The 21,566-nt window shown below is 64.4% G+C and overlaps 1 protein-coding gene across 1 annotated transcript; it reads right to left on the bottom strand.

Moving 5' to 3' along the window:
• Nucleotides 1–1,146: 1,146 nt before the first annotated feature.
• Nucleotides 1,147–11,931, bottom strand: LOC115642899 (zinc finger protein 79-like). The gene is made up of 3 exons (XM_030546551.1): nt 11,845–11,931; nt 2,904–2,982; nt 1,147–2,369 (listed from the first exon to the last, which is right to left on the bottom strand). The coding sequence occupies exons 1-3, from the start codon at nt 11,929–11,931 to the stop codon at nt 1,147–1,149; spliced, it is 1,389 nt and encodes a 462-aa protein (XP_030402411.1).
• Nucleotides 11,932–21,566: the final 9,635 nt, after the last annotated feature.

The raw sequence follows: 21,566 nt of genomic DNA, 5'->3' as shown, positions 1-21,566 counted from the left end.
GGAACTGGGATTGTTTAGTCTGCAGAAGAGAAGAATGAGGCGGGGGTTGATAGCTGCTTTCAACTACCTGAAAGGGGGTTCCAAAGAGGATGGCGCTTGGCTGTTCTCAGTGGTGGCAGATGACAGAACAAGGAGCAATGGTCTCAAGCTGCAGTGGGGGAGGCTTAGGTTGGATATTAGGAAACACTATTTCACTAGGAGGGTGGTGAAGCACTGGAATGGGTTCCCTAGGGAGGTGGTGGAATCTCCTTCCTTAGAGGTTTTTAAGGCCCAGCTTGACAAAGCCCTGGCTGGGATGATTTAGTTGGGGTTGGTCCTGCTTTGAGCAGGGGGTTGGACTAGATACCTCCTGGGGTCCCTTCCAACCCTGAGATTCTATGATTTACAGGGGGGCTGGCCCTGCCTTCCACCCGCGCCGAGACAGCTCTGCTCCAGCAAGGCGACCCATGCAGCCGTCCCTGTGTGGGAGCAGAGCCCAGATCATTGGGACTCTCGGCTCTGGCCACAGGGCCCCAGCAACCACTAAGAGCTCCCTCCTGCAGGAGCCCCTGCTTTCCTTGGGGCCTGCCCATCCCCTGGCCATGGGGGCAGGCTCTGAGCCAGTGCAGAGGCATCCCAATCTGGGCAGCTGGTTGGGGCTGGGGTGGGAGTGTACCGCACCCCAGGAGTGGTTGGGGGGGATGGGCTGCTATTGCAGTTTGAAGGGGTGCGGTGTCACGCTGCGCCAGTGGTGGTTCTCTCTGCGGGACGCCTGGTTGCGCTGTGACCCAGGCAGCTCTGGAACCTCTCAGGGCAGGTGTTTCCTCCGGCCCCCACAGCACACTCAGGGCTCTTCGGCCCTCTTTCTGCCTGGCTGCGTGTGTGGCACAATAGACAGCCCCCCTCTCCCCCGGGGCCACATCCAGGCTCAGCAGCCTCTTCCCTGAAGGGCAAACGGGGCAGAGGGGCCCAGAGAGAGAATTTGGGGGCACCGGGCAGGGCTGCTACACGCATCTGGCAACAGGGCAGCAGCCAGCAGCAGAAAGACCCAGCCCCGGCCCCGCAAACCCCATGTGCTCAGTCACCCTAGACCCTTCGCCTGCCGGAGCCACAGCCGTGCTTTGAGTCCGAAGCTGCCATTCTCCCAGGACTCCGGAGCTGGTGCTTTCAGACAACAGCCAGTAGCCCAAGTTGGCCACCCTGGGTTTTAGCAGCCCAGTCCTCCCCTCTCTCTAACACTGTGCCCATGGCCAGCACCCCCGTCGGCACGCTCAGAGCTCCCTTGGCAATGCTGCCCCTTTGCTGATGGCACGAGGCCTGGGGTGGGGCTGGCGCTCCGTGCCCTGGCCGCATGGGCTCGCTGGTGGATGATGAGGAAGCCATTGTTCTTGAAGCCTTTCCCACACTGGGCGCAGGTAAGAGCCTCCCCCGGCTGGGCAGGGCCTGGCACTCCCGCCCCGCGGCCTCGGGGGCCGAGTGCTTCCGCTGGTGCATGCGCAGGTAGCCTTTGTACTTGAAGCTCTGCTGGCACTGTGGGCAGGTGTAAGTGGCCGGGGGGGCGTGGCTCTGCTGGTGGATGGCCAGGTTGGCCTGGTGCTGGAAGCTGGTGCCGCACTGGGGGCAGGGGTAGGGCCGGGGGCTGGCATGCTCCCGTTGGTGGGCCACCAGGCTCTCTTTGTAGCAGAAGCCGTCCCCGCACTCGGGGCAGCGGTAGGGCTGGGTGCCAGCATGGCCACGCTGGTGCCACAGCAAGTTGCGCTTGTGGCGGAAGCTGCGCCCACACTGCGGGCACTGGTGGGGGCCCAGGCCCAGGCCCGGGTGCTGGCGCTGGTGACAGGCGAGGTTCCGGCAGGACGGGAAGCGGAGGCCGCACTCAGAGCAGGCAAAGGGGCGCTCGCCCGTGTGCGTGCGCAGGTGGGCATGCAGGTCCCCGTGCTGCAAGAAGACCCTGCCGCACTGCAAGAAGACCCTGCCGCACTGCGGGCACTCGTGGGGGCGCTGGCCGGAGTGGGCACGCTGGTGCACCACCAGGCAGATCTTGTAGCGGAAGCCCCTCCCACACTGGGCACAGGCGTAGGGGCGCTCACCCGTGTGCACGCGCTGGTGCGCCAGCAGGCTGGCTCTGTGCTTGAAGCCCTTCTGGCACTGGGGGCAGGTGAAGGGCCCAGCCCCTTGCCCGGTGTGGTCTCGCTGGTGGGCAATCAGGGCTTCGTGATGCGCGAAGCTCTCCCCACACTCAATGCAGATCAGCAGCATGTCCCTGACATGGCCGCTCCCTGGGGCCAGGGGCTCCCCACAGCCCAGGCTCTCGGACACGCTCTCTGCTTTCACTGCCCGAGATCCTAGCGTGTCGCTCTGCTCCTCTCTGATGCTCCAGCCCCCAGCGCCTGCTGCAGAAACAGAATCAGGAAGGAGCCCAGAGCAGCTGGGATCCAAACCCCCTGTGCTGGGCCAGAGCCCCCACACCCCAGCACACCCTGCAGGGATCCTCAGCTCCAAGTCACCCGCTGCAGGAACTGGGCAGGGACCCCTGCAGGGACCAAGCCGCTCTCCCCCTTGGCTCCCCACGCCCAGCCCTGTGGGCATCTCCCAACTGCTCTGGCATCAGCGAGCAGGAGGTGTTGGAGTCGTTCTGGGCAGTGCTTCAGGCAAGGTTTGTCCTGGGAGTGGAGACCCTGGGGCACATCCAGCTCCCTCATGGGGCCAGGACTAACACAGGGTTCGCGGCACTGAGGGCTGCCCCAGAACTCCACCAACAGCCCAGCCTGAATACTGCCAAGACGCCTGCTCCCCAGAAAGGGTGGGCCCGGGGCTGGCTCAGCAACCCACTGGCCAGCTCCAACCGTGCTGCTGGGCCTGGAGCACTAGTGCAGCGTGTCCGTCTGCTGGCAGTTTGCTTCCTGCACTGGGTCAGCGTCACTCACCCGCCCCAGGAGCATCTGGGACTTCTCTGCTCCCAACACTTGGCTCCATCTCGGAGGCACCCTCTGGGGCCCGCGGGATCTGCAGAGACACCAAGTCACAGCCACGTTCACTGGAGATGCCACTAGGCAGGTTTGGAGTGGGAAGGTGCGACCAGGAGCCGGGCAGTTAATTCACAGCTCCCCAGACAGGTGAGCTACGTGGAGGGAGATCATCCTGTGTGCTCTGGGCGGGGCCGGTTCTGCCCAGCAGACAAGCTGGGTTCCCAGCTCAGCAGTTCTGGTGGAAGCACCAGCCAGGCAAGGGGGGTGGGGGAAGCTGGGTGTGTGCACTGCTCCCTAGGCCCCCAGACATGCAGCAAGGGCAGCCTAGTTGTCCCAGCTACTCCTCGCCCAGCCCCTGCGAGCGCTGCTCACTCGCTGCCTTCTCTAATGTGGCTCATCATGGACAGCAAAGGGCATTTCCAGAAACAAAGAGCAGTTCTCAGCCCTGGGCCCAGAACCACTTCCCCCCCGCCCAGCTCCGAGCCAGGCCAGGGCACCCACTTGCCAGCAAAGAGCTTGCACAAGTCTGACACTGAGATTAGACAGCTCAGCACACCCTGCAGGCTGGGAGCTCTACGAGCCTGAACTCTGCCCTACCCCCTCGCTTACCCTCCCCTTAACTCTGACCCCTCAGCCCAGGGGATCTTGGTGCTCATGGGCAAGGGTGTGTGAAGTGTCCGAGATCCTCAGCCTGTGCTATCAATCTGGTGCAGAAAGAGTTACTCTCCAAGTTGGAGCCTAGATGGACCCTGTGCCTGTATAGGGAGAGTAAATAGAGGAAGAAGGGGGCTCCAGGCCCTACAAAGGCAGAGCACAGGGGTCAGAAAGATGCTGCGGGGGGCAGGTCAGGTGTCCCCTCTCTAAGTAGCTATGATTTGCAGCTTGCAGACTTGCATGGAGCTTTCCCAGGGTCAGCGATTTCAGGCTGGGGGACCGTTCTGCTATCCCACTCAGCCTCCCGTAGAGGCCAGGGCAGGGCTCTCCCCCAGGGACTCCGGCACCCGGCCCGGCTCGGCCAACTGAGATAAGGGTGGGGCTGTCAGAGAGACGCCTGGCCTGGATTCACTGACAAACACTCCCCCACCAACTCAGTTGTTCGAAAGGGGGTGACCCTCCACAGGGAAAATCTGCTCCTTATTGCCAGCCAGGACAGGTCTCATCCAGGCCTTGCCTGCCAGAGCCAAGGGCCGTCTGCTGCAGAGCCCCCTCCCCTGCCCAGACCGCGCTCACGGCACCGCCGACCCTTCCCCTGCCCAGACCGCGCTCACGGCACCGCCGACCCCTCCCCTGCCCAGACCGGGCTCACGGCACCGCCGACCCCTCCCCTGCCCAGACCGCGCTCACGGCACCGCCGACCCCTCCCCTGCCCAGACCGGGCTCACGGCACCGCCGACCCCTCCCCTGCCCAGACCGGGCTCACGGCACCGCCGACCCCTCCCCTGCCCAGACCGCGCTCACGGCACCGCCGACCCCTCCCCTGCCCAGACCAGGCTCACGGCACCGCCGACCCCTCCCCTGCCCAGACCGGGCTCTGGGCACCTGCAGCCCACGCTCACGGCACCGCTGACCCCTCCCCTGCCCAGACCGGGCTCACGGCACCGCTGACCCCTCCCCTGCCCAGACCGGACTCACGACACTGCTGACCCCTCCCCTGCCCAGCCCGCGCTCACGGCACCGCCGACCCCTCCCCTGCCCAGCCCGCGCTCACGGCACCGCTGACCCCTCCCCTGCCCACACCGGGCTCACGGCACCGCTGACCCCTCCCCTGCCCAGACCGGACTCACGACACTGCTGACCCCTCCCCTGCCCAGCCCGCGCTCACGGCACCGCCGACCCCTCCCCTGCCCAGACCGCGCTCACGGCACCGCCGACCCCTCCCCTGCCCAGACCGAGCTCACGGCACCGCCGACCCCTCCCCTGCCCAGCCCGGGCTCACGGCACCGCCGACCCCTCCCCTGCCCAGACCGGGCTCACGGCATCGCCGACCCCTCCCCTGCCCACACCGGGAGCACGGCACCACCGACACCTCCCCTGCCCAGACCGCGCTCACGGCACCGCTGACCCCTCCCCTGCCCAGACCGCGCTCACGGCACCGCCGACCCCTCCCCTGCCCAGACCGAGCTCACGGCACCGCCGACCCCTCCCTGCCCAGACCGCGCTCACGGCACCGCTGACCCCTCCCCTGCCCAGACCGCGCTCACGGCCCCGCCGACCTCTCCCCTGCCCAGACCGGGATCACGGCACCGCTGACCCCTCCCCTGCCCACACCGGGCTCACGGCACCGCCGACCACTCCCCTGCCCAGACCGGGATCACGGCACCGCTGACCCTTCCCCTGCCCAGACCGGGCTCACGGCACCGCCGACCCCTCCCCTGCCCAGACTCGGCTCTGGGCACCTGCAGCCCATGCTCACGGCACCGCTGACCCCTCCCCTGCCCAGACGGGGCTCACGGCACCGCTGACCCCTCCCCTGCCCAGACCGGGCTCACGGCACCGATGACCCTTCCCCTGCCCACACTGGGCTCATGGCACCGCTGACCCCTCCCCTGCACAGACCGGGCTCATGGCACCGCTGACCCCTCCCCTGCCCAGACTGCGCTCACAACACCGCTGACCCCTCCCCTGCCCACACCGGGCTCACGGCACCGCTGACCCCTCCCCTGCCCAGACTGGGCTCACGGCACCGCTGACCCCTCCCCTGCCCAGACTGGGCTCTTGCCACCTGCAGCCCACGCTCACGGCACCGCTGACCCCTCCCCTGCCCAGACCGGGCTCACGGCACCGCTGACCCCTCCCCTGCCCAGACCGGGCTCATGGCACCGCTGACCCCTCCCCTGCCCAGACCGGGCTCACGGCACCGCTGACCCTTCCCCTGCCCAGACCGGGCTCATGGCACCGCTGACCCCTCCCCTGCCGACTGCGCTCACAACACCGCTGACCCCTCCCCTGCCCAGACCGGGCTCACGGCACCGCTGACCCCTCCCCTGCCCAGACCGGGCTCACGGCACCGCTGACCCCTCCCCTGCCCAGACCGGGCTCATGGCACCGCTGACCCCTCCCCTGCCCAGACTGCGCTCACAACACCGCTGACCCCTCCCCTGCCCACACCGGGCTCACGGCACCGCTGACCCCTCCCCTGCCCAGACCGCGCTCACGGCACCGCTGACCCCTCCCCTGCCCAGACCGCGCTCACGGCACCGCTGACCCCTCCCCTGCCCAGACCGGGCTCACGGCACCGCTGACCCCTCCCCTGCCCAGACTGGGCTCTGGCCACCTGCAGCCCACGCTGACGACCCTGCCGACCCCTCCCCTGCCCAGACTGCGCTCACGGTACCGCTGACCCCTCCCCTGCCCAGACTGGGCTCTGGCCACCTGCAGCCCATGCTCACGGCATCGCTGACCCCTCCCCTGCCCAGACTGGGCTCTGGCCACCTGCAGCCCACGCTCACGGCACCGCTGACCCCTCCCCTGCCCAGACCGGGCTCACGGCACCGCTGACCCCTCCCCTGCCCAGACTGGGCTCTGGCCACCTGCAGCCCACGCTCACGGCACCGCTGACCCCTCCCCTGCCCACACCGGGCTCACGGCACCGCCGACCCCTCCCCTGCCCACACCGGGCTCACGGCACCGCCGACCCCTCCCCTGCCCAGACCGCGCTCACGGCACCGCCGACCCCTCCCCTGCCCAGACTGGGCTCTGGGCACCTGCAGCCCATGCTCACGGCACCGCTGACCCCTCCCCTGCCCAGACCGGGCTCACGGCACCGCTGACCCCTCCCCTGCCCGGACCGGGCTCATGGCACCGCTGACCCCTCCCCTGCCCGGACTGCGCTCACGGCACCGCTGACCCCTCCCCTGCCCACACTGGGCTCACGGCACCGCTGACCCCTCCCCTGCCCAGACCGGGCTCACGGCACCACTGACCCCTCCCCTGCCCAGACCGCGCTCACAGCACCGCTGACCCCTCCCCTGCCCAGACTGGGCTCTGGCCACCTGCAGCCCACGCTCACGACACTGCCGACCCCTCCCCTGCCCAGACCGCGCTCACGGCACCGCTGATCCCTCCCCTGCCGAGACTGGGCTCTGGCCACCTGCAGCCCACGCTCACGGCACCGCTGACCCCTCCCCTGCCGAGACTGGGCTCTGGCCACCTGCAGCCCACACTCACGGCACCGCTGACCCCTCCCCTGCCCACACCGGGCTCATGGCACCGCTGACCCCTCCCCTGCCCAGACCGCGCTCCCGGCACCGCTGACCCCTCCCCTGCGCAGACCGGGCTCACGGCACCGCTGACCCCTCCCCTGCCCAGACTGGGCTCTGGCCACCTGCAGGCCACGCTCACGGCACCGCTGACCCCTCCCCTGCCCAGACTGGGCTCTGGGCACCTGCAGCCCACGCTCACGGCACCGCTGACCCCTCCCCTGCCCACACTGCGCTCACGGCACCGCTGACCCCTCCCCTGCCCAGACTGGGCTCTGGCCACCTGCAGCCCACGCTCACGACACTGCCGACCCCTCCCCTGCCCAGACCGCGCTCACGGCACCGCTGATCCCTCCCCTGCCCAGACCGGGCTCACGGCACCGCTGACCCCTCCCCTGCCCAGACTGCGTTCATGGCACTGCTGACCCCTCCCCTGCCCAGACCGCGCTCACGGCACCGCTGACCCCTCCCCTGCCCAGACCGGGCTCACGGCACCGCTGACCCCTCCCCTGCCCAGACCGGGCTCACGGCACCGCTGACCCCTCCCCTGCCCAGACCGGGCTCACGGTACCGCTGACCCCTCCCCTGCCCAGACTGGGCTCTGGCCACCTGCAGCCCATGCTCACGGCACCGCTGATCCCTCCCCTGCCCAGACTGGGCTCTGGCCACCTGCAGCCCACGCTCACGGCACCGCTGACCCCTCCCCTGCCCACACCGGGCTCACGGCACCGCCGACCCCTCCCCTGCCCAGACCGCGCTCACGGCACCACCGACCCCTCCCCTGCCCAGACTGGGCTCTGGGCACCTGCAGCCCATGCTCACGGCACCGCTGACCCCTCCCCTGCCCAGACCGGGCTCACGGCACCGCTGACCCCTCCCCTGCCCAGACTGCGCTCACGGCACCGCTGACCCCTCCCCTGCCCACACTGGGCTCACGGCACCGCTGACCCCTCCCCTGCCCACACTGGGCTCACGGCACCGCTGACCCCTCCCCTGCCCAGACCGTGCTCCCGGCACCGCTGACCCCTCCCCTGCCCAGACTGGGCTCTGGCCACCTGCAGCCCACGCTCACGACACTGCCGACCCCTCCCCTGCCCAGATTGCGCTCACGGTACCGCTGACCCCTCCCCTGCCCAGACTGGGCACCTGCAGCCCACGCTCACGGCACCGCTGACCCCTCCCCAGCCCAGACTGGGCTCTGGGCACGTGCAGCCAGCGCTCACAGCACCGCTTACTCCTCCCCTGCCCAGACTGGGCTCTGGGCACCTGCAGCCCACGCTCACGGCACCGCTGACCCCTCCCCTGCCCAGACTGGGCTCTTGCCACCTGCAGCCCACGCTCACGGCACCGCTGACCCCTCCCCTGCCCAGACCGGGCTCACGGCACCGCTGACCCCTCCCCTGCCCAGACCGGGCTCACGGCACCGCTGACCCCTCCCCTGCCCAGACTGCGTTCATGGCACCGCCGACCCCTCCCCTGCCCAGACCGCGCTCACGGTACCGCTGACCCCTCCCCTGCCCAGACTGGGCTCTGGGCACCTGCAGCCTGCGTTCATGGCACTGCTGACCCGCCACTGGAGACACTACCCCGGCGAGCTCCAGCTGGATTCCCAGCCCTCGAATCGCTCTGGGATGCGGAAGGCAGCTCAGAGCACAGTCAAGCTGGGGCTTGTGGCTTGGCTATTTCCAGAGGTTCTGGCTCAGGCCTCTCCGACACATGGCATCTCCACTCCCTTGCCGAGATGCCAGCGCAGCGGGCACCAGCAGGCAGCCCAGCAGGGCCCTTTTCACTCTAAGTAGCCCGCGCGGACGGCATGCAGAGACTAGGTCTGTGGACCCGCTCCGAGGCACCGGCAGGAGCCCACCTGGGGAAGCTGCGTCCGAGGGGTCTGTCCCACCTGTAATTCACGCGGCTTTATCCTGCCAACGCCAGGCCACGGACTCCACCGTCACTGGCCCACGGCTCTGCCACGCCACGAATTCCACCCACGCCTGCGGGGCAGGAGACGGAGACGTCCTGACTAGGCACCAGTATCTGCAACAGAGGGGGCACAGCTCAGCACCTCTGGGCCTGCGATCAGTATGGGGGGTCACCCCCGTGGGCCCTGCATGGGGGGGGTCAAACACCCCGGTCCCGGACGGGCCCTGCATGGCGGGGGGGGTCACACACCCCGGTCCCGGACGGGCCCTGCATGGCGGGGGGGGGGGGTCACACACCCTGGTCCCGGCCGGCCCTGCATGTGGGGGGTCACATACCCCGGTCCCAGCCGGCCCTGCATGGGGGGGGTCACACACCCCGGTCCCAGCCGGGCCCTGCACGGGGGGGGGTCACACAGCCCGGTCCCAGCCGGGCCCTGCACGGGGGGGGTCACACAGCCCGGTCCCAGCCGGGCCCTGCACGGGGGGGGGGTCACACCCCAGTCCCGGCCGGTCCTGCATGGGGGGGGTCACACACCCCGGTCCTGGCCGGGCCCTGCATGGGGAGGTCACAGAGCCCGGTCCTGGTCGGCCCAGCATGGCGGGGGGGTCACAGAGCCCGGTCCCGGCCGGGCCCTGCATGGCGGGGAGGTCACACACCCCGGTCCCGGCCGGGCCCTGCATGGGGGGGGGGTCGCACACCCCGGTCCCGGCCGGGCCCTGCATGGGGGGGTCACACACCCCGGTCCCGGCCGGCCCTGCATGGCGGGGGGGTCACACAGCCCGGTCCCGGCCGGCCCTGCATGGCGGGGGGGTCACACAGCCCGGTCCCGGCCGGGCCCTGCATGGGGGGGTCACACAGCCCGGTCCCGGCCGGCCCTGCATGGGGGGGTCACACACCCCGGTCCCGGCCGGCCCTGCATGGGGGGGTCACACAGCCCGGTCCCGGCCGGCCCTGCATGGGGGGGTCACACAGCCCGGTCCCGGCCGGCCCTGCATGGGGGGGTCACACACCCCGGTCCCGGCCGGCCCTGCATGGGGGGGGTCACACACCCCGGTCCCGGCCGGCCCTGCATGGGGGGGTCACACACCCCGGTCCCGGCCGGCCCTGCATGGGGGGGGTCACACACCCCGGTCCCGGCCGGGCCCTGCATGGGGGGGTCACACAGCCCGGTCCCGGCCGGGCCCTGCATGGGGGGGTCACACAGCCCGGTCCCGGCCGGCCCTGCATGGGGGGGGTCACACACCCCGGTCCTGGTCGGGCCCTGCATGGGGGGGGGTCGCAGACCCTGGTCCCGGCAGGGCCCTGCATGGGGGGGGGTCACACACTCCGGTCCCGGCCGCCCTGCATGGCGGGGGGGGTCACACACTCCGGTCCCGGCCGCCCTGCATGGGGGGGGTCACACACCCCGGTCCCGGCCGGCCCTGCATGGGGGGGGTCACACACCCCGGTCCCGGCCGGCCCTGCATGGGGGGGTCACACAGCCCGGTCCCGGCCGGGCCCTGCATGGGGGGGTCACACAGCCCGGTCCCGGCCGGCCCTGCATGGGGGGGGTCACACACCCCGGTCCCGGCCGGCCCTGCATGGGGGGGTCACACACCCCGGTCCCGGCCGGCCCTGCATGGGGGGGGTCACACACCCCGGTCCCGGCCGGCCCTGCATGGGGGGGTCACACAGCCCGGTCCCGGCCGGGCCCTGCATGGGGGGGTCACACAGCCCGGTCCCGGCCGGCCCTGCATGGGGGGGGTCACACACCCCGGTCCCGGTCGGGCCCTGCATGGCGGGGGGGTCACACACCCCAGTCCCGGCCGGGCCCTGCATGGCGGGGGGGTCACAGAGCCCGGTCCCGGCCGGGCCCTGCATGGCGGGGAGATCACACACCCCGGTCCCGGCCGGGCCCTGCATGGGGGGGTCACACAGCCCGGTCCCGGCCGGGCCCTGCATGTGGGGGTCACACAGCCCGGTCCCGGCCGGCCCTGCATGGGGGGGGTCACACACCCCGGTCCTGGTCGGGCCCTGCATGGGGGGGGGTCGCAGACCCCGGTCCCGGCCGGGCCCTGCATGGGGGGGGTCACACACTCCGGTCCCGGCCGCCCTGCATGGCGGGGGGGGTCACACACTCCGGTCCCGGCCGCCCTGCATGGGGGGGTCACACACCCCGGTCCCGGCCGGCCCTGCATGGGGGGGGTCACACACCCCGGTCCCGGCCGGCCCTGCATGGGGGGGTCACACAGCCCGGTCCCGGCCGGGCCCTGCATGGGGGGGTCACACAGCCCGGTCCCGGCCGGCCCTGCATGGCGGGGGTCACACACCCCGGTCCCGGCCGGCCCTGCATGGGGGGGTCACACACCCCGGTCCCGGCCGGCCCTGCATGGGGGGGTCACACACCCTGGTCCCGGCCGGCCCTGCATGGGGGGGGTCACACACCCCCGGTCCCGGCCGGCCCTGCATGGGGGGGTCACACAGCCCGGTCCCGGCCGGGCCCTGCATGGGGGGGGTCACACAGCCCGGTCCCGGCCGGCCTGCATGGGGGGGGTCACACACCCCGGTCCCGGTCGGGCCCTGCATGGGGGGGGGGTCGCAGACCCTGGTCCCGGCCGGGCCCTGCATGGGGGGGGTCACACACTCCGGTCCCGGCCGCCCTGCATGGGGGGGGTCACACACCCCGGTCCCGGCCGGGCCCTGCATGGCGGGGGGGTCACACAGCCCGGTCCCGGCCGGGCCCTGCATGGGGGGGTCACACACCCCGGTCCCGGCTGCGCTGCGCTCAGCCCCGCCCGCACCGCACGGCCAGGCTCCAGGCCGCCCTCACCCGCGCGCCGCTCCCCGGGCCATGCGGGGGGCGGGGCCTCGCCCAGTGCCGGCTCCATGCCGGGAAAAGGGGGCGGGGGGGGGACTGGCCTGCCCCGCCCCCCAGGGCTCCCCACGGGTCAGGCTCGCGCTGCCCGGGGCAGGGGTGACTAGGGGCTCTGTGCCGGGGGGGTGACTAGGGGCTCTGTGCAGGGGGGGTGGCGGCTCGGGGCAGGGATTGACTAGGGGCTCTGTGCCGGGGGGGTGACTAGGGGCTCTGTGCAGGGGGGGTGGCGGCTCGGGGCAGGGATTGACTAGGGGCTCTGTGCCGGGGGGGTGACTAGGGGCTCTGTGCCGGGGGGGTGACTAGGGGCTCTGTGCAGGGGGGTGGCGGCTCGGGGCAGGGATTGACTAGGGGCTCTGTGCCGGGGGGGTGACTAGGGGCTCTGTGCAGGGGGGGTGGCAGCTCGGGGTAGGGATTGACTAGGGGCTCTGTGCCAGGGGAGCTCAGGTGCAAGGAGGGGGCAGATCTTTGCAGGAGGAGGTAGCTAGGGGCTTTGTGCTGGGGGGGGTGGCGGCTCGGGGCAGGGGGTGACTAGGGGATATGTGCAGGGGGGGCGGGTAGGGGGTGACTAGGGGATATGTGCTGGGGGGGTGGCTCGGGGTAGGGGGTGACTACGGGCTGTGTGTCGGGGGGGTGACTAGGGGCTCTGTGCAGGGAGGGTGGCGGCTCGGGGTAGGGATTGACTACGGGCTCTGTGCCAGGGGAGCTCAGGTGCAAGGAGGGGGCAGATCTTTGCAGGAGGAGGTAGCTAGGGGCTTTGTGCTGGGGGGGGTGGCGGCTCGGGGCAGGGGGTGACTAGGGGATATGTGCAGGGGGGGCGGGGAGGGGGTGACTAGGGGATATGTGCTGGGGGGGGGGCTCGGGGGAGGGGGTGACTACGGGCTGTGTGTCGGGGGGGTGACTAGGGGCTCTGTGCAGGGAGGGTGGCGGCTCGGGGTAGGGATTGACTACGGGCTCTGTGCCAGGGGAGCTCAGGTGCAAGGAGGGGGCAGATCTTTGCAGGAGGAGGTAGCTAGGGGCTTTGTGCTGGGGGTGCTCCCCTGCGGTCCCTGTTCCCCGAGAGCTCTGCCAGCCCCGGAGCTGGGTCCACACCCCACCGGCAGCTCTTACTGGCTGTGAGAGCCAGGGGCGGCTCCAGGCCCCAGCACGCCAAGCACGTGCTTGGGGCGCCATGCCGCGGGGGGCGCTCTGCTGCTCGCCGGAAGGGCGGCAGGCAGGCTGCCTTTGGCGGAACGCCTGCGGGACGTGCACCGGAGCCGCGGGAGCGGCAGAGTGCCCCCTCCCCCCCCCGCGGCATGACACCGTGCTTGGGGCAGCGAAATATCTAGAGCCGCCCCTGGTGAGAGCAAAGGGAGCTAAGGGGCAGCTTCAACCCCCAGCATCAGCAGGGTCCCGGCTCTGTGGCACCAGCCAGAGCAGCAGCTGTCCCGCACTGTCCAGCTCTGGCTTCCAACCTGGCCAGGGGGCGGGGACGGGAAAGAAGGGGGTGGAGCTGCTCCGGGACTGTCCTGCTCTTGCACTGCAGTTTGGGCGGGGGGGAACATCCCCGTGTCCCCCCAACTCTGACCAAGGGCTCAGGGCTTCTGCCTATGGGGAGCGCCAGAGCTCTGGAATTCAGCCCTGCTGCTCCCAGCTTCAGTTCTGCAGGAGGTGCTGGGGCTCAGGCTCTGGGTTTTAGCCACGGGGTCCCGTGGACCCCCTGACAGGCTTTGTGGACCCACAGGAGTTCTCAGACTCCCAGTTGAGAGCCTTTGGCCTTGATAATGCGCAGTACTGCCTCAATGCAGGGGACTGGACTGGGGGACCTCTCGAGGTCCCTTCCAGTCCTATGGCTCTGATTCAGCACGGCCGCTCCTGGCATGGACATGATGGTAAATTCTCTTATTTAACACATTCTCCTCATTAGAATCATAGAAGACTAGGGTTGGAAGGGACCTCAGGAGGTCATCTACTCCACCCCTTGCTCAAAGCAGGACCAATCCCAACTAAATCACCCCAGCCAGGGCTTTGTCAAGCGGGGACTTAAAAACCTCTAAGGAAGGAGATTCCACCACCTCCCTAGGGAACCCATTCCAGTGCTTCACCACTCTCCTGGTGAAAAAGTGTTTCCTAATATCCAACCTAAACCTTCCCCACTGCAACTTGAGACCATTAGTCCTTGTCCTGTCATCTGCTACCACTGAGAACAGTCTAGATCCACCCTTTTAACCCTCTTTCGGGTAGTTGAAACAGCTATCAAATCCCCCTCATTCTTCTCCTCTACAGACTAAACAATCCCAGGTCCCTCAGTCTCTCCTCATCAGTCATGTGCTCCAGCCCCTTGATCATTTTTGTTGCCCTCCGCTGGACTCTCCAATTTTTCCACATCCTTCTTGTAGTGTGGGGCCCAAAACTGGACACAGTACTCCAGATGAGGCCTCATCAATGTCAAGTAGAGGGGAATGATCACATCCCTCGATCTGCTGGCAATGCTCCTAATTATACAGCCCAAAATGCCGTTAGCTTTCTTGGCAACAAGGGCACACTGTTGACTCATATCCAGCTTCACGTCCACTGTAACCCCCAGGTCCTTTTCTGCAGAACTGCTGCCTAGCCACTCGGTCCCCAGTCTGTAGCAGTGCCTGGGATTCTTCCGTCCTAAGTGCAGAGTCCTGCACTTGTCCTTGTTGAACCTCATCAGATTTCTTTTGGCCCAATCCTCTAGTTTGTCTAGGTCCCTCTGTATCCTATCCCTACCCTCCAGCGTATCTATCACTCCTCCCAGTTTAGTGTCATCTGCAAACTTGCTGAGGGTGCAGTCCACACCCTCCTCCAGATTATTAATGAAGATATTGAACAAAACCGGCCCCAGGACCGACCCTTGGGGAACTCCACTTGAAACCGGCTGCCAACTAGACATGGAGCCGTTGATCACTACCCGTTGAGCCCAGCGATCTAACCAGCTTTCTATCCACCTTATAGTCCATTTTTGCATTCTGAGTCTGCTCCCCAGGGAGGGGTGTAGCCTGCTTGCTTGCCTGTATAGATCTTTTCTTATTGAATTCTTATTTTCTTATGGTTTTGGTTATTTGTTTTATAACAGATTTATAGGTTGTTGTTACTAAAGTAGTTTGGGTGTAACGCAAGGGCCCTACAGGCCACATCCTGTATGTTGAGCTGAGGCAAAGTTAGCAGACATGTCTGGGAGCTTTCAGCCAGATAGATAGTGGTGAGTTAAAGCAGAAGTCCATGTATGGCTGTGCCCTTTAACATAGCTAAAGGATGTGTTGAAGCAGGTTGGCACAGGGGGCTTCCGAAGTTCATATCCTTTTAAACTTACCAGGTACCCCACATGGAAAGAGCGAAATAACCCCTTAGGACAGAAATAACTGGTGTGAGAACAAGCTAATATCATTAATGTGTGTGTGTCATCAATATGTACAAACAGACCAGCCTATGGAGTAAGTGTACCCCAGCATTTTGTGGGTGAGGAAACCAAGTTTGGACATAGGAGGGCCTGAGTGCTCAAGCTCTGTAAGAGGGAAGGAAGCTTCTGAGCTTCTAAGTTCCAGTTTTGCTAAGCTGCTGAGCGCCAAAGCTTCTGAGTTTCAGGCTCCTTTGTTTGTCTGCTAGTCGGAATTGTAAGTTTTAAGTCAGTTAGGTCAGACTCTAAGTTGGCTTCAATAGCTCTTAGCTCTGTAGCTTCTCCTAAGCTCTGTACCTCCCTCTCGAGAACTGAGGAACCTGGGCCTGAGCTTCCTTGGCATGCCAGAGGTGAGGCTGGTCCTAGGTCTCTTACCACCAGGTTATCAAGGAAGGGTGAGTATATTAACTACACTTGCTAGTGGAGAATATCACATGTATCTGCAGAGCAGTATTACTGGATTTGTAACTGATTAGTTTGCCATTGGATTACTGTTTGATTGTTATTCCGTTTATCTCATGAAGTCCTTAAGGCTACATTTGTCTCAGTGTGAGAGTTCTTGTCATACCCCCAAGGGTCCTTTGCAAACTCTGCGTAGCCTGATTCTGGGACAAGAACCTTATTATCTTCTATCAGATGAATTAGCTAGCCTATAGCACATACTAGCCAAATTAACAATAGTAACCTCTTAAAAGCAGGCACCAGGGGAATGGAGCTGCTGACCTCTCTGGGAGTTGCTGATTCAGGCACTCCAGCTGGCATGAATCACATTTCCAAGGCTCTTTTCACAATCAAGCGGGCAAGAAACATCCCCCTTTTCTAGATGAAAGCTGAGAGCCTTAGAGATTTTTGTGATCATCTCATCTGACCCCCTGTGTAACACGGGCCAGAGCCCTGCCCCACGACATTCCTAGAGCAGAGCAGTTAGAAACACATCCAGCCTGGAGTTAACAAGTGCCAGCGATGGAGGAGCCACCCCGACCCTTGGTGAATTGTTCCCGTGGGTCTCTCAGTTAACAATTGACATCTTATTTCCTATCTGAATTTGTCTAGCCTCCAATTCCAGCCATTGGATGGTGTTACACCTTTCTCTGCTCGACTGCAGAGCCTGGTATTAAATACTTGTTCCCCATATTGGTACTTTACACTGTAATCAAGTCACCCCCAACCTTCTCTTTGTTAAGCTGAATTGAGCTCCTCAAGTCTATCACTCTGAGGCAGTAGTGCCCAAACTTTCCCTGGCACGCCTTCCCTTACCCCCACCCCCATTACTGCAGTTGGCTCAGCAGCGGAGCTGGGGGCAGAACTGGGGATGGGGGAGGAGCTGGGACTGGAGGTGGAGCTGGCCTAGGGGCAGAGAGGGAATGAGGACAGAGCAGGGTATGGGGCACAGTGGAGCTGCTGCTGGGGGTAGAGCAGGGCTAGGGGTGCTCCCTTGCCCCCTGTGGAGGCTGGCCTGGGCCTTGCCATGTGCCCCTCAGTTTGGGGACCACTGCTCTAAGGCATGTTTTCAAATCCTGTGATCATTCTTGTGGTTCTTCCCTGAACCCTTGGACTCTGGAGCTCAGTACCGTAGCAAAGGGTGAATGCCCTGGGCAGGAAATACAAGCCCCTGGTTGCACCCAGCGCCCTGGGTGCTCTCTGCAGCACGGCATTTGAGGCCCATGCAGAGCGTAACGCTTCGCACCTCTGCCTTGGTGACTCCCCTCAGGGAGAGAAGGAGCAGTGGGGAAGTGACCCCATGAGACACTCTGGCATTCTGCCTCAGAGGGGGGTAGCTGTCCCTGCAGCCCCAGGAATGAAACACTCCCCTCGCAGGCAAATGGGGGAGCAGGCAGAAAGCAACGATGGCCTATCTCCATGCTGGGGCATCCCTGCTCCAAAGCCATGGAGACACAGGGAGCGGGGGTGGCAAATGCAGCATGATGAAGTACGGGGGGCGGAGGGGGCAGCTCAGAACCAAGCAATGGCAGAGCTGGGAGGGGATGTGGCACATCCACTATCCAGAACAGCCCCCAAGCTCTGCTGATGCTACCTCCTCATGCTCCACAGAGCCTGGCACCCAGACCATCCTGGCCTCCGATGCCATGACTCCAGCCAGGTGGGGTCTCAGGCCCTGCTGCCTGCCAGAGCCGGGCACTCGTACCATCCCTGTGCCAAAGCATACATGTCAACTATGAGACTGGGGGGCCAGACATAAACCAAAAGGGGTGCGGAAACCTGTCAAAATTATATGTGACGAATGCTATCGAGTTCTTAACTACTCCCCCCCACTGTTCCTCACAACTTCTTGTCAACTGCTGCAAATGGACCGTTTTCATTACCACCACAAACAGTTTTTTCTCTCCTGCTGGTAATGGCTCACCTTAACTGACCACTCTCTTTAGAGTCTGTATGGTAACACCCATAGTTTCATGTTCTCTGTGTATATATCTATCTTCCTACTGTATTTTCCACTGCATGCATCTGATGAATTGGGCTGTAGCCCACGAAAGCTTATGCTCAAATAAATGCGTTAGTCTCTAAGGTGCCACAAGTCCTCCTGTTCTTTTTCTCGTGGTTGAAGTGCTCTTCCAAAGTCTCCCTGAACCACACAGCTCATCTCAGAGCTCTTTAAATAACCCTTGTGCCTAGCTGTTCAGACTCGTCAGAGACATGTTCCGCCTCCACTCTCCAGCCTGGGGGCAACTTTCCCCACCTTGCCTCACAGGTTTGCTGTAGAACAGATCAGGCAGCTATAACCATTGGGATTTTCTTCACTGAGGTACAATCATTTGAGTGAACAATACCAGTGTCCCTTTAGTCGCATTCACTTGTCATTCTGCACCTGCTCAGCCAGGAGTGAGGTGGCCAATGTGTGTCTTCAGGAGCAAGGGAGTCCCTGCTTGTAGCTTTGTGAACAGCCTTGTGTTCTTAAATGTGTGTGCACCACGCACCTTCGCTGGCCAGCCCACACTGGTGGTGAAATGTCCCACCAACACTTATGTAAACACAAAAGAGCAGCCCTTTCTGTCACGGTGCTCTGGTGCTGAAATAGGGATAGGCCATCTATTGCCCCCCTGCCATTTTGGACCCCCACTGCTGCAGATCCACCCCTTATGTCCTGCACGGTACCAAGAATCACAGTCCTGCACAGCAGAAGATGATGAATGGCCCTGCACACTTGCATAACAATGGCTTCCACGGTGGATTTTCTAACTCCAAAAAGACTTCCCACTGACACCGCAAATGTGGGGAAAGGACTCGACCCCATAGGGGGATACAGGGGTGTCTTCAGGACGAACGTGCTGTCCTTTTCCTTGGGAGAGGAGGTAGCCCCTCCCTCTGAGAAAATGACAAACAGAGGACGGGGAAGTGACAGTGGAGGAGAACTTGGAGAAGAGGGGGACAGTGGAGGGACAGAGGCAGGCAGGGTAGAGCCCAAGAAAGAGAAACTCCAAGTCTGTGAGTAACCTGAGAGAAACAGGGAGTGTGAAGGGAGCGGCCAGAGGGATGGAGGGAGACTGGCTTGAAGTGCTCCTTAGATTCGACGTTCGTGTGGTTGTTCCTCTTTTCACCGAGGGTATCCACAAGTGGGCCCTCACTTCTCCATTAGCAATCTGTGGACTCTATTCCTGCCAAAAGTGTTCAGACATTCTCTCTGTTCATATACGTTAGGCCCTGCGTGAGGGGGCTTCTCAGTTACTGTTTTCAGGATCTGCTTTCATCTAACCCAGCTTTTGGAGCAAGTTCCTTTTTCTCCATTCAGCGTTTCCCCTTGATTCTCTCACTCCAGGACAGCTGTAGATTTTATTTCCCTCTACTTCCCTTCTCAAAGAGTCTCTGCTCACCTACCCAGCTCTAGTGTTTTCTGCTTCTCCTGACCCAAAACCTTTTCTATTTTCCTTCTTTCCGCCTTCTCACTTCCCGGGGCCCTGCTTTTATCCTCCTGTACTTCTATCAGCTCAGCTCCTCCCCCAGCTCCGGTTCTGCCGGTAGCTCAGTATCTAGGTTCTTCTCCTTCCCTCCTCCTCTGACATCTTTTGCCAACTGCCCCCTCCGGGCGCGTTCCGAGCCCCCTCCCCAGCTCGAGCTGTCCCCTGGCTGGCCGTCTCTGCCCCAGGACAGCGTTCGGGGCAGCTGCTTTGCAGCTGGAGCAGCTTTCAGTGTTGGGGTTTCTGCAGGTGTTTGTTTCTTAGGCTTGGTCGACACGTAACGCAGCTTACATCGGCCTAATGATGTCAGTGTCCAGGCTAGCTTGCTGCTTCCACCCAAGTAAGCGGCCTACTCCGCCGACATAACTCCACCGCCACAAAAGGCGGAGCGCGTATGTCGGTGTAGTTAGGGTGACGCAGTGCCTGTGTAGACACTGCGTTACTTAAGTCTGCTGTTGGCTGTCATTCCTGGGCAACAGGCTCCCTGCTGTCAACAGGAACCCTCTGAGGCTCACAGCTGGTGCCTGCCCCATCCCTGAGAGACAGAGCTGGGAGCCCTCCGCACAGCTGTTTCACAGCAAAGAGCCTACCAGCCGTGAAACGGGCATTCTTGTCAATTTCACAGCTCCAGGGCTGCTGCCCAGCCCTGAGATCTGGGCTCCCAGCTCCCCTCAGAGCTCCCAGCTGGGAGCCTGGCTGCCCGGTACTAGGAGCCTAGGCTCCCAGCTCCCCTAGGAGCACCCCCAGCTCTCAGAGTGCTGCTGCTCTGAGCCAGAGACAAAGCGACAGGAATGGCAGGGTAGGTGGGGCTCCAGAGTGTCCACACTAGGCTGTCAGTGCCCCACGATGCCCCACTTCAGTCAATGCAAGTGCTCCTGGTGAGGACACGCAGCTGGGGCAGGAGGGTCGTGTGGACAACAACAGCCGACTGAATTACTGCAGTGGCTGGAGGTCGACCTAAATGAAGTTGACCTAATTTTGTGGTGTAGACAAGCCAGCAGGCCCACAATCTGCAGCTGCTCTGTGAATTGGGTCTTGCTATGTCCCACGGCAATGTGTCCTCCAAGAAATGTCACGTTCCCTGCTGCTTCCGCTCTTCTGACAGCTCTGCACAGACCGGGGATTATGTGTCCTGGGCTTGCAACACTTCTGACCACGGGTCGGCAACCTATGACACGTGTGCTAAAGGTGGGACACAAGCCGATTTTTAATGGCACGCAGCTGCCTGCCAAGGATCCGGCTGCTGGCCCCCCTCAGCCCACTGCCAAACCCAGGCCGGCAGCAGGCTGGGCAGGGCCGGGGACTGGGACCCCTGCAGGCAGCAGTGTGCCCTTAAAAATCCTGTCCAGCCCAGCTTGCTCTTCTCCGCCCCCGGCTCTCTCCTGCAGGGGCAGAAGCCTGGTCCTGCCGGCTGCTGCTGCAGGGCAGCCTCCCCCGGCAGCCAAGCTTCCTCCTCCCCTGCCTCTTCCCCCAGTGTGCTGGGTTCCTGCCCCTTCTCCTCTCCCTCCCTGTGGCCCCGGAGAGGGAGGGGGAACCGCAGCCCGCTGTGGGCTCGCTGCTCCAAAGAGGCAGGGGCGGGGCATTGGGAAGGAGGGTGGAATGAGGGCATATCCCCTCCAGTCCCCTGCCCTGAGCTGCTGAGGGCAGGGGGCTGGGAGCATCCCCACGACTCCAGCCCACACCCCTAGCCCCCTGCCCTGACTCCTGAACCCCCCCACCCCATCCCTCTGCCCTGAGCCTGCACCCCCACGTCCCTGTCCTGACCCCTGCACCCCCTCACACACACCCAGCTCCCTTGCCTTGACTCCTGAACCCCCCCACACACACCCATCCCTCTGCCCTGACCCCTGCACCCCTCACCCCTCCCAGGCCCCTGCCCTTCTGTCCCAACCCTGAGCCCCCTCCCTCATTGTAGCTCCTGGCCAGACCCTTCACCCCCAGCCCTGTGCTCAGGGCACCCCCACCCTCAGCGTAGTGCAGAGAGAGGAAGAGAATGGGCCAGAACCAGGGAGAAGGTAGGTACCCACTGTACGTGGGCAGGGCCAGGACCCCAGAGCAGCAGCTGGCTGAGCCGCTCAGCCCACTGCCGGTCTGGGGTCCTGGCCGCCGGCCCCACTCCGCCTGCTGCCGACCTAGGTGAGCGGAACCCCAGACTGGCAGGGTAGGATCAGCATTTTAATTCAATTTTAAATGAAGCTTCTTAAACATTTGAAAATCTTGTTGACTTTACATATGACAATAGTTTAGTTATATAATATAGACAGAGAGAGACCTTCTAAAAACCCTTATCGGCATGTGACCCCTTAAAGTAAATGGACGAAGACTGGGCCCAGC

Source organism: Gopherus evgoodei, unplaced genomic scaffold, assembly GCF_007399415.2.
Source record: "Gopherus evgoodei ecotype Sinaloan lineage unplaced genomic scaffold, rGopEvg1_v1.p scaffold_47_arrow_ctg1, whole genome shotgun sequence".
In the NCBI taxonomy this organism is placed as follows: Eukaryota; Metazoa; Chordata; order Testudines; family Testudinidae; genus Gopherus; species Gopherus evgoodei.
Note: the sequence above shows the minus strand (reverse complement) of the source record. Positions and strands in the feature narration are given on the sequence as shown.

Excerpts from the sequence above, each read along its gene's own strand:
- LOC115642899 (XM_030546551.1), bottom strand. The coding sequence starts at position 11,931 with ATGGAGCCGGCACTGGGCGAGGCCCCGCCCCCCGCATGGCCCGGGGAG. Across the intron at positions 2,983-11,844 it reads GCCTGGAGCCTGGCCGTGCG|ATCCCGCGGGCCCCAGAGGG; the intron begins GTGCGGGCGGGG and ends GTGTCTCTGCAG. Across the intron at positions 2,370-2,903 it reads CCCAGATGCTCCTGGGGCGG|CAGGCGCTGGGGGCTGGAGC; the intron begins GTGAGTGACGCT and ends CTGTTTCTGCAG.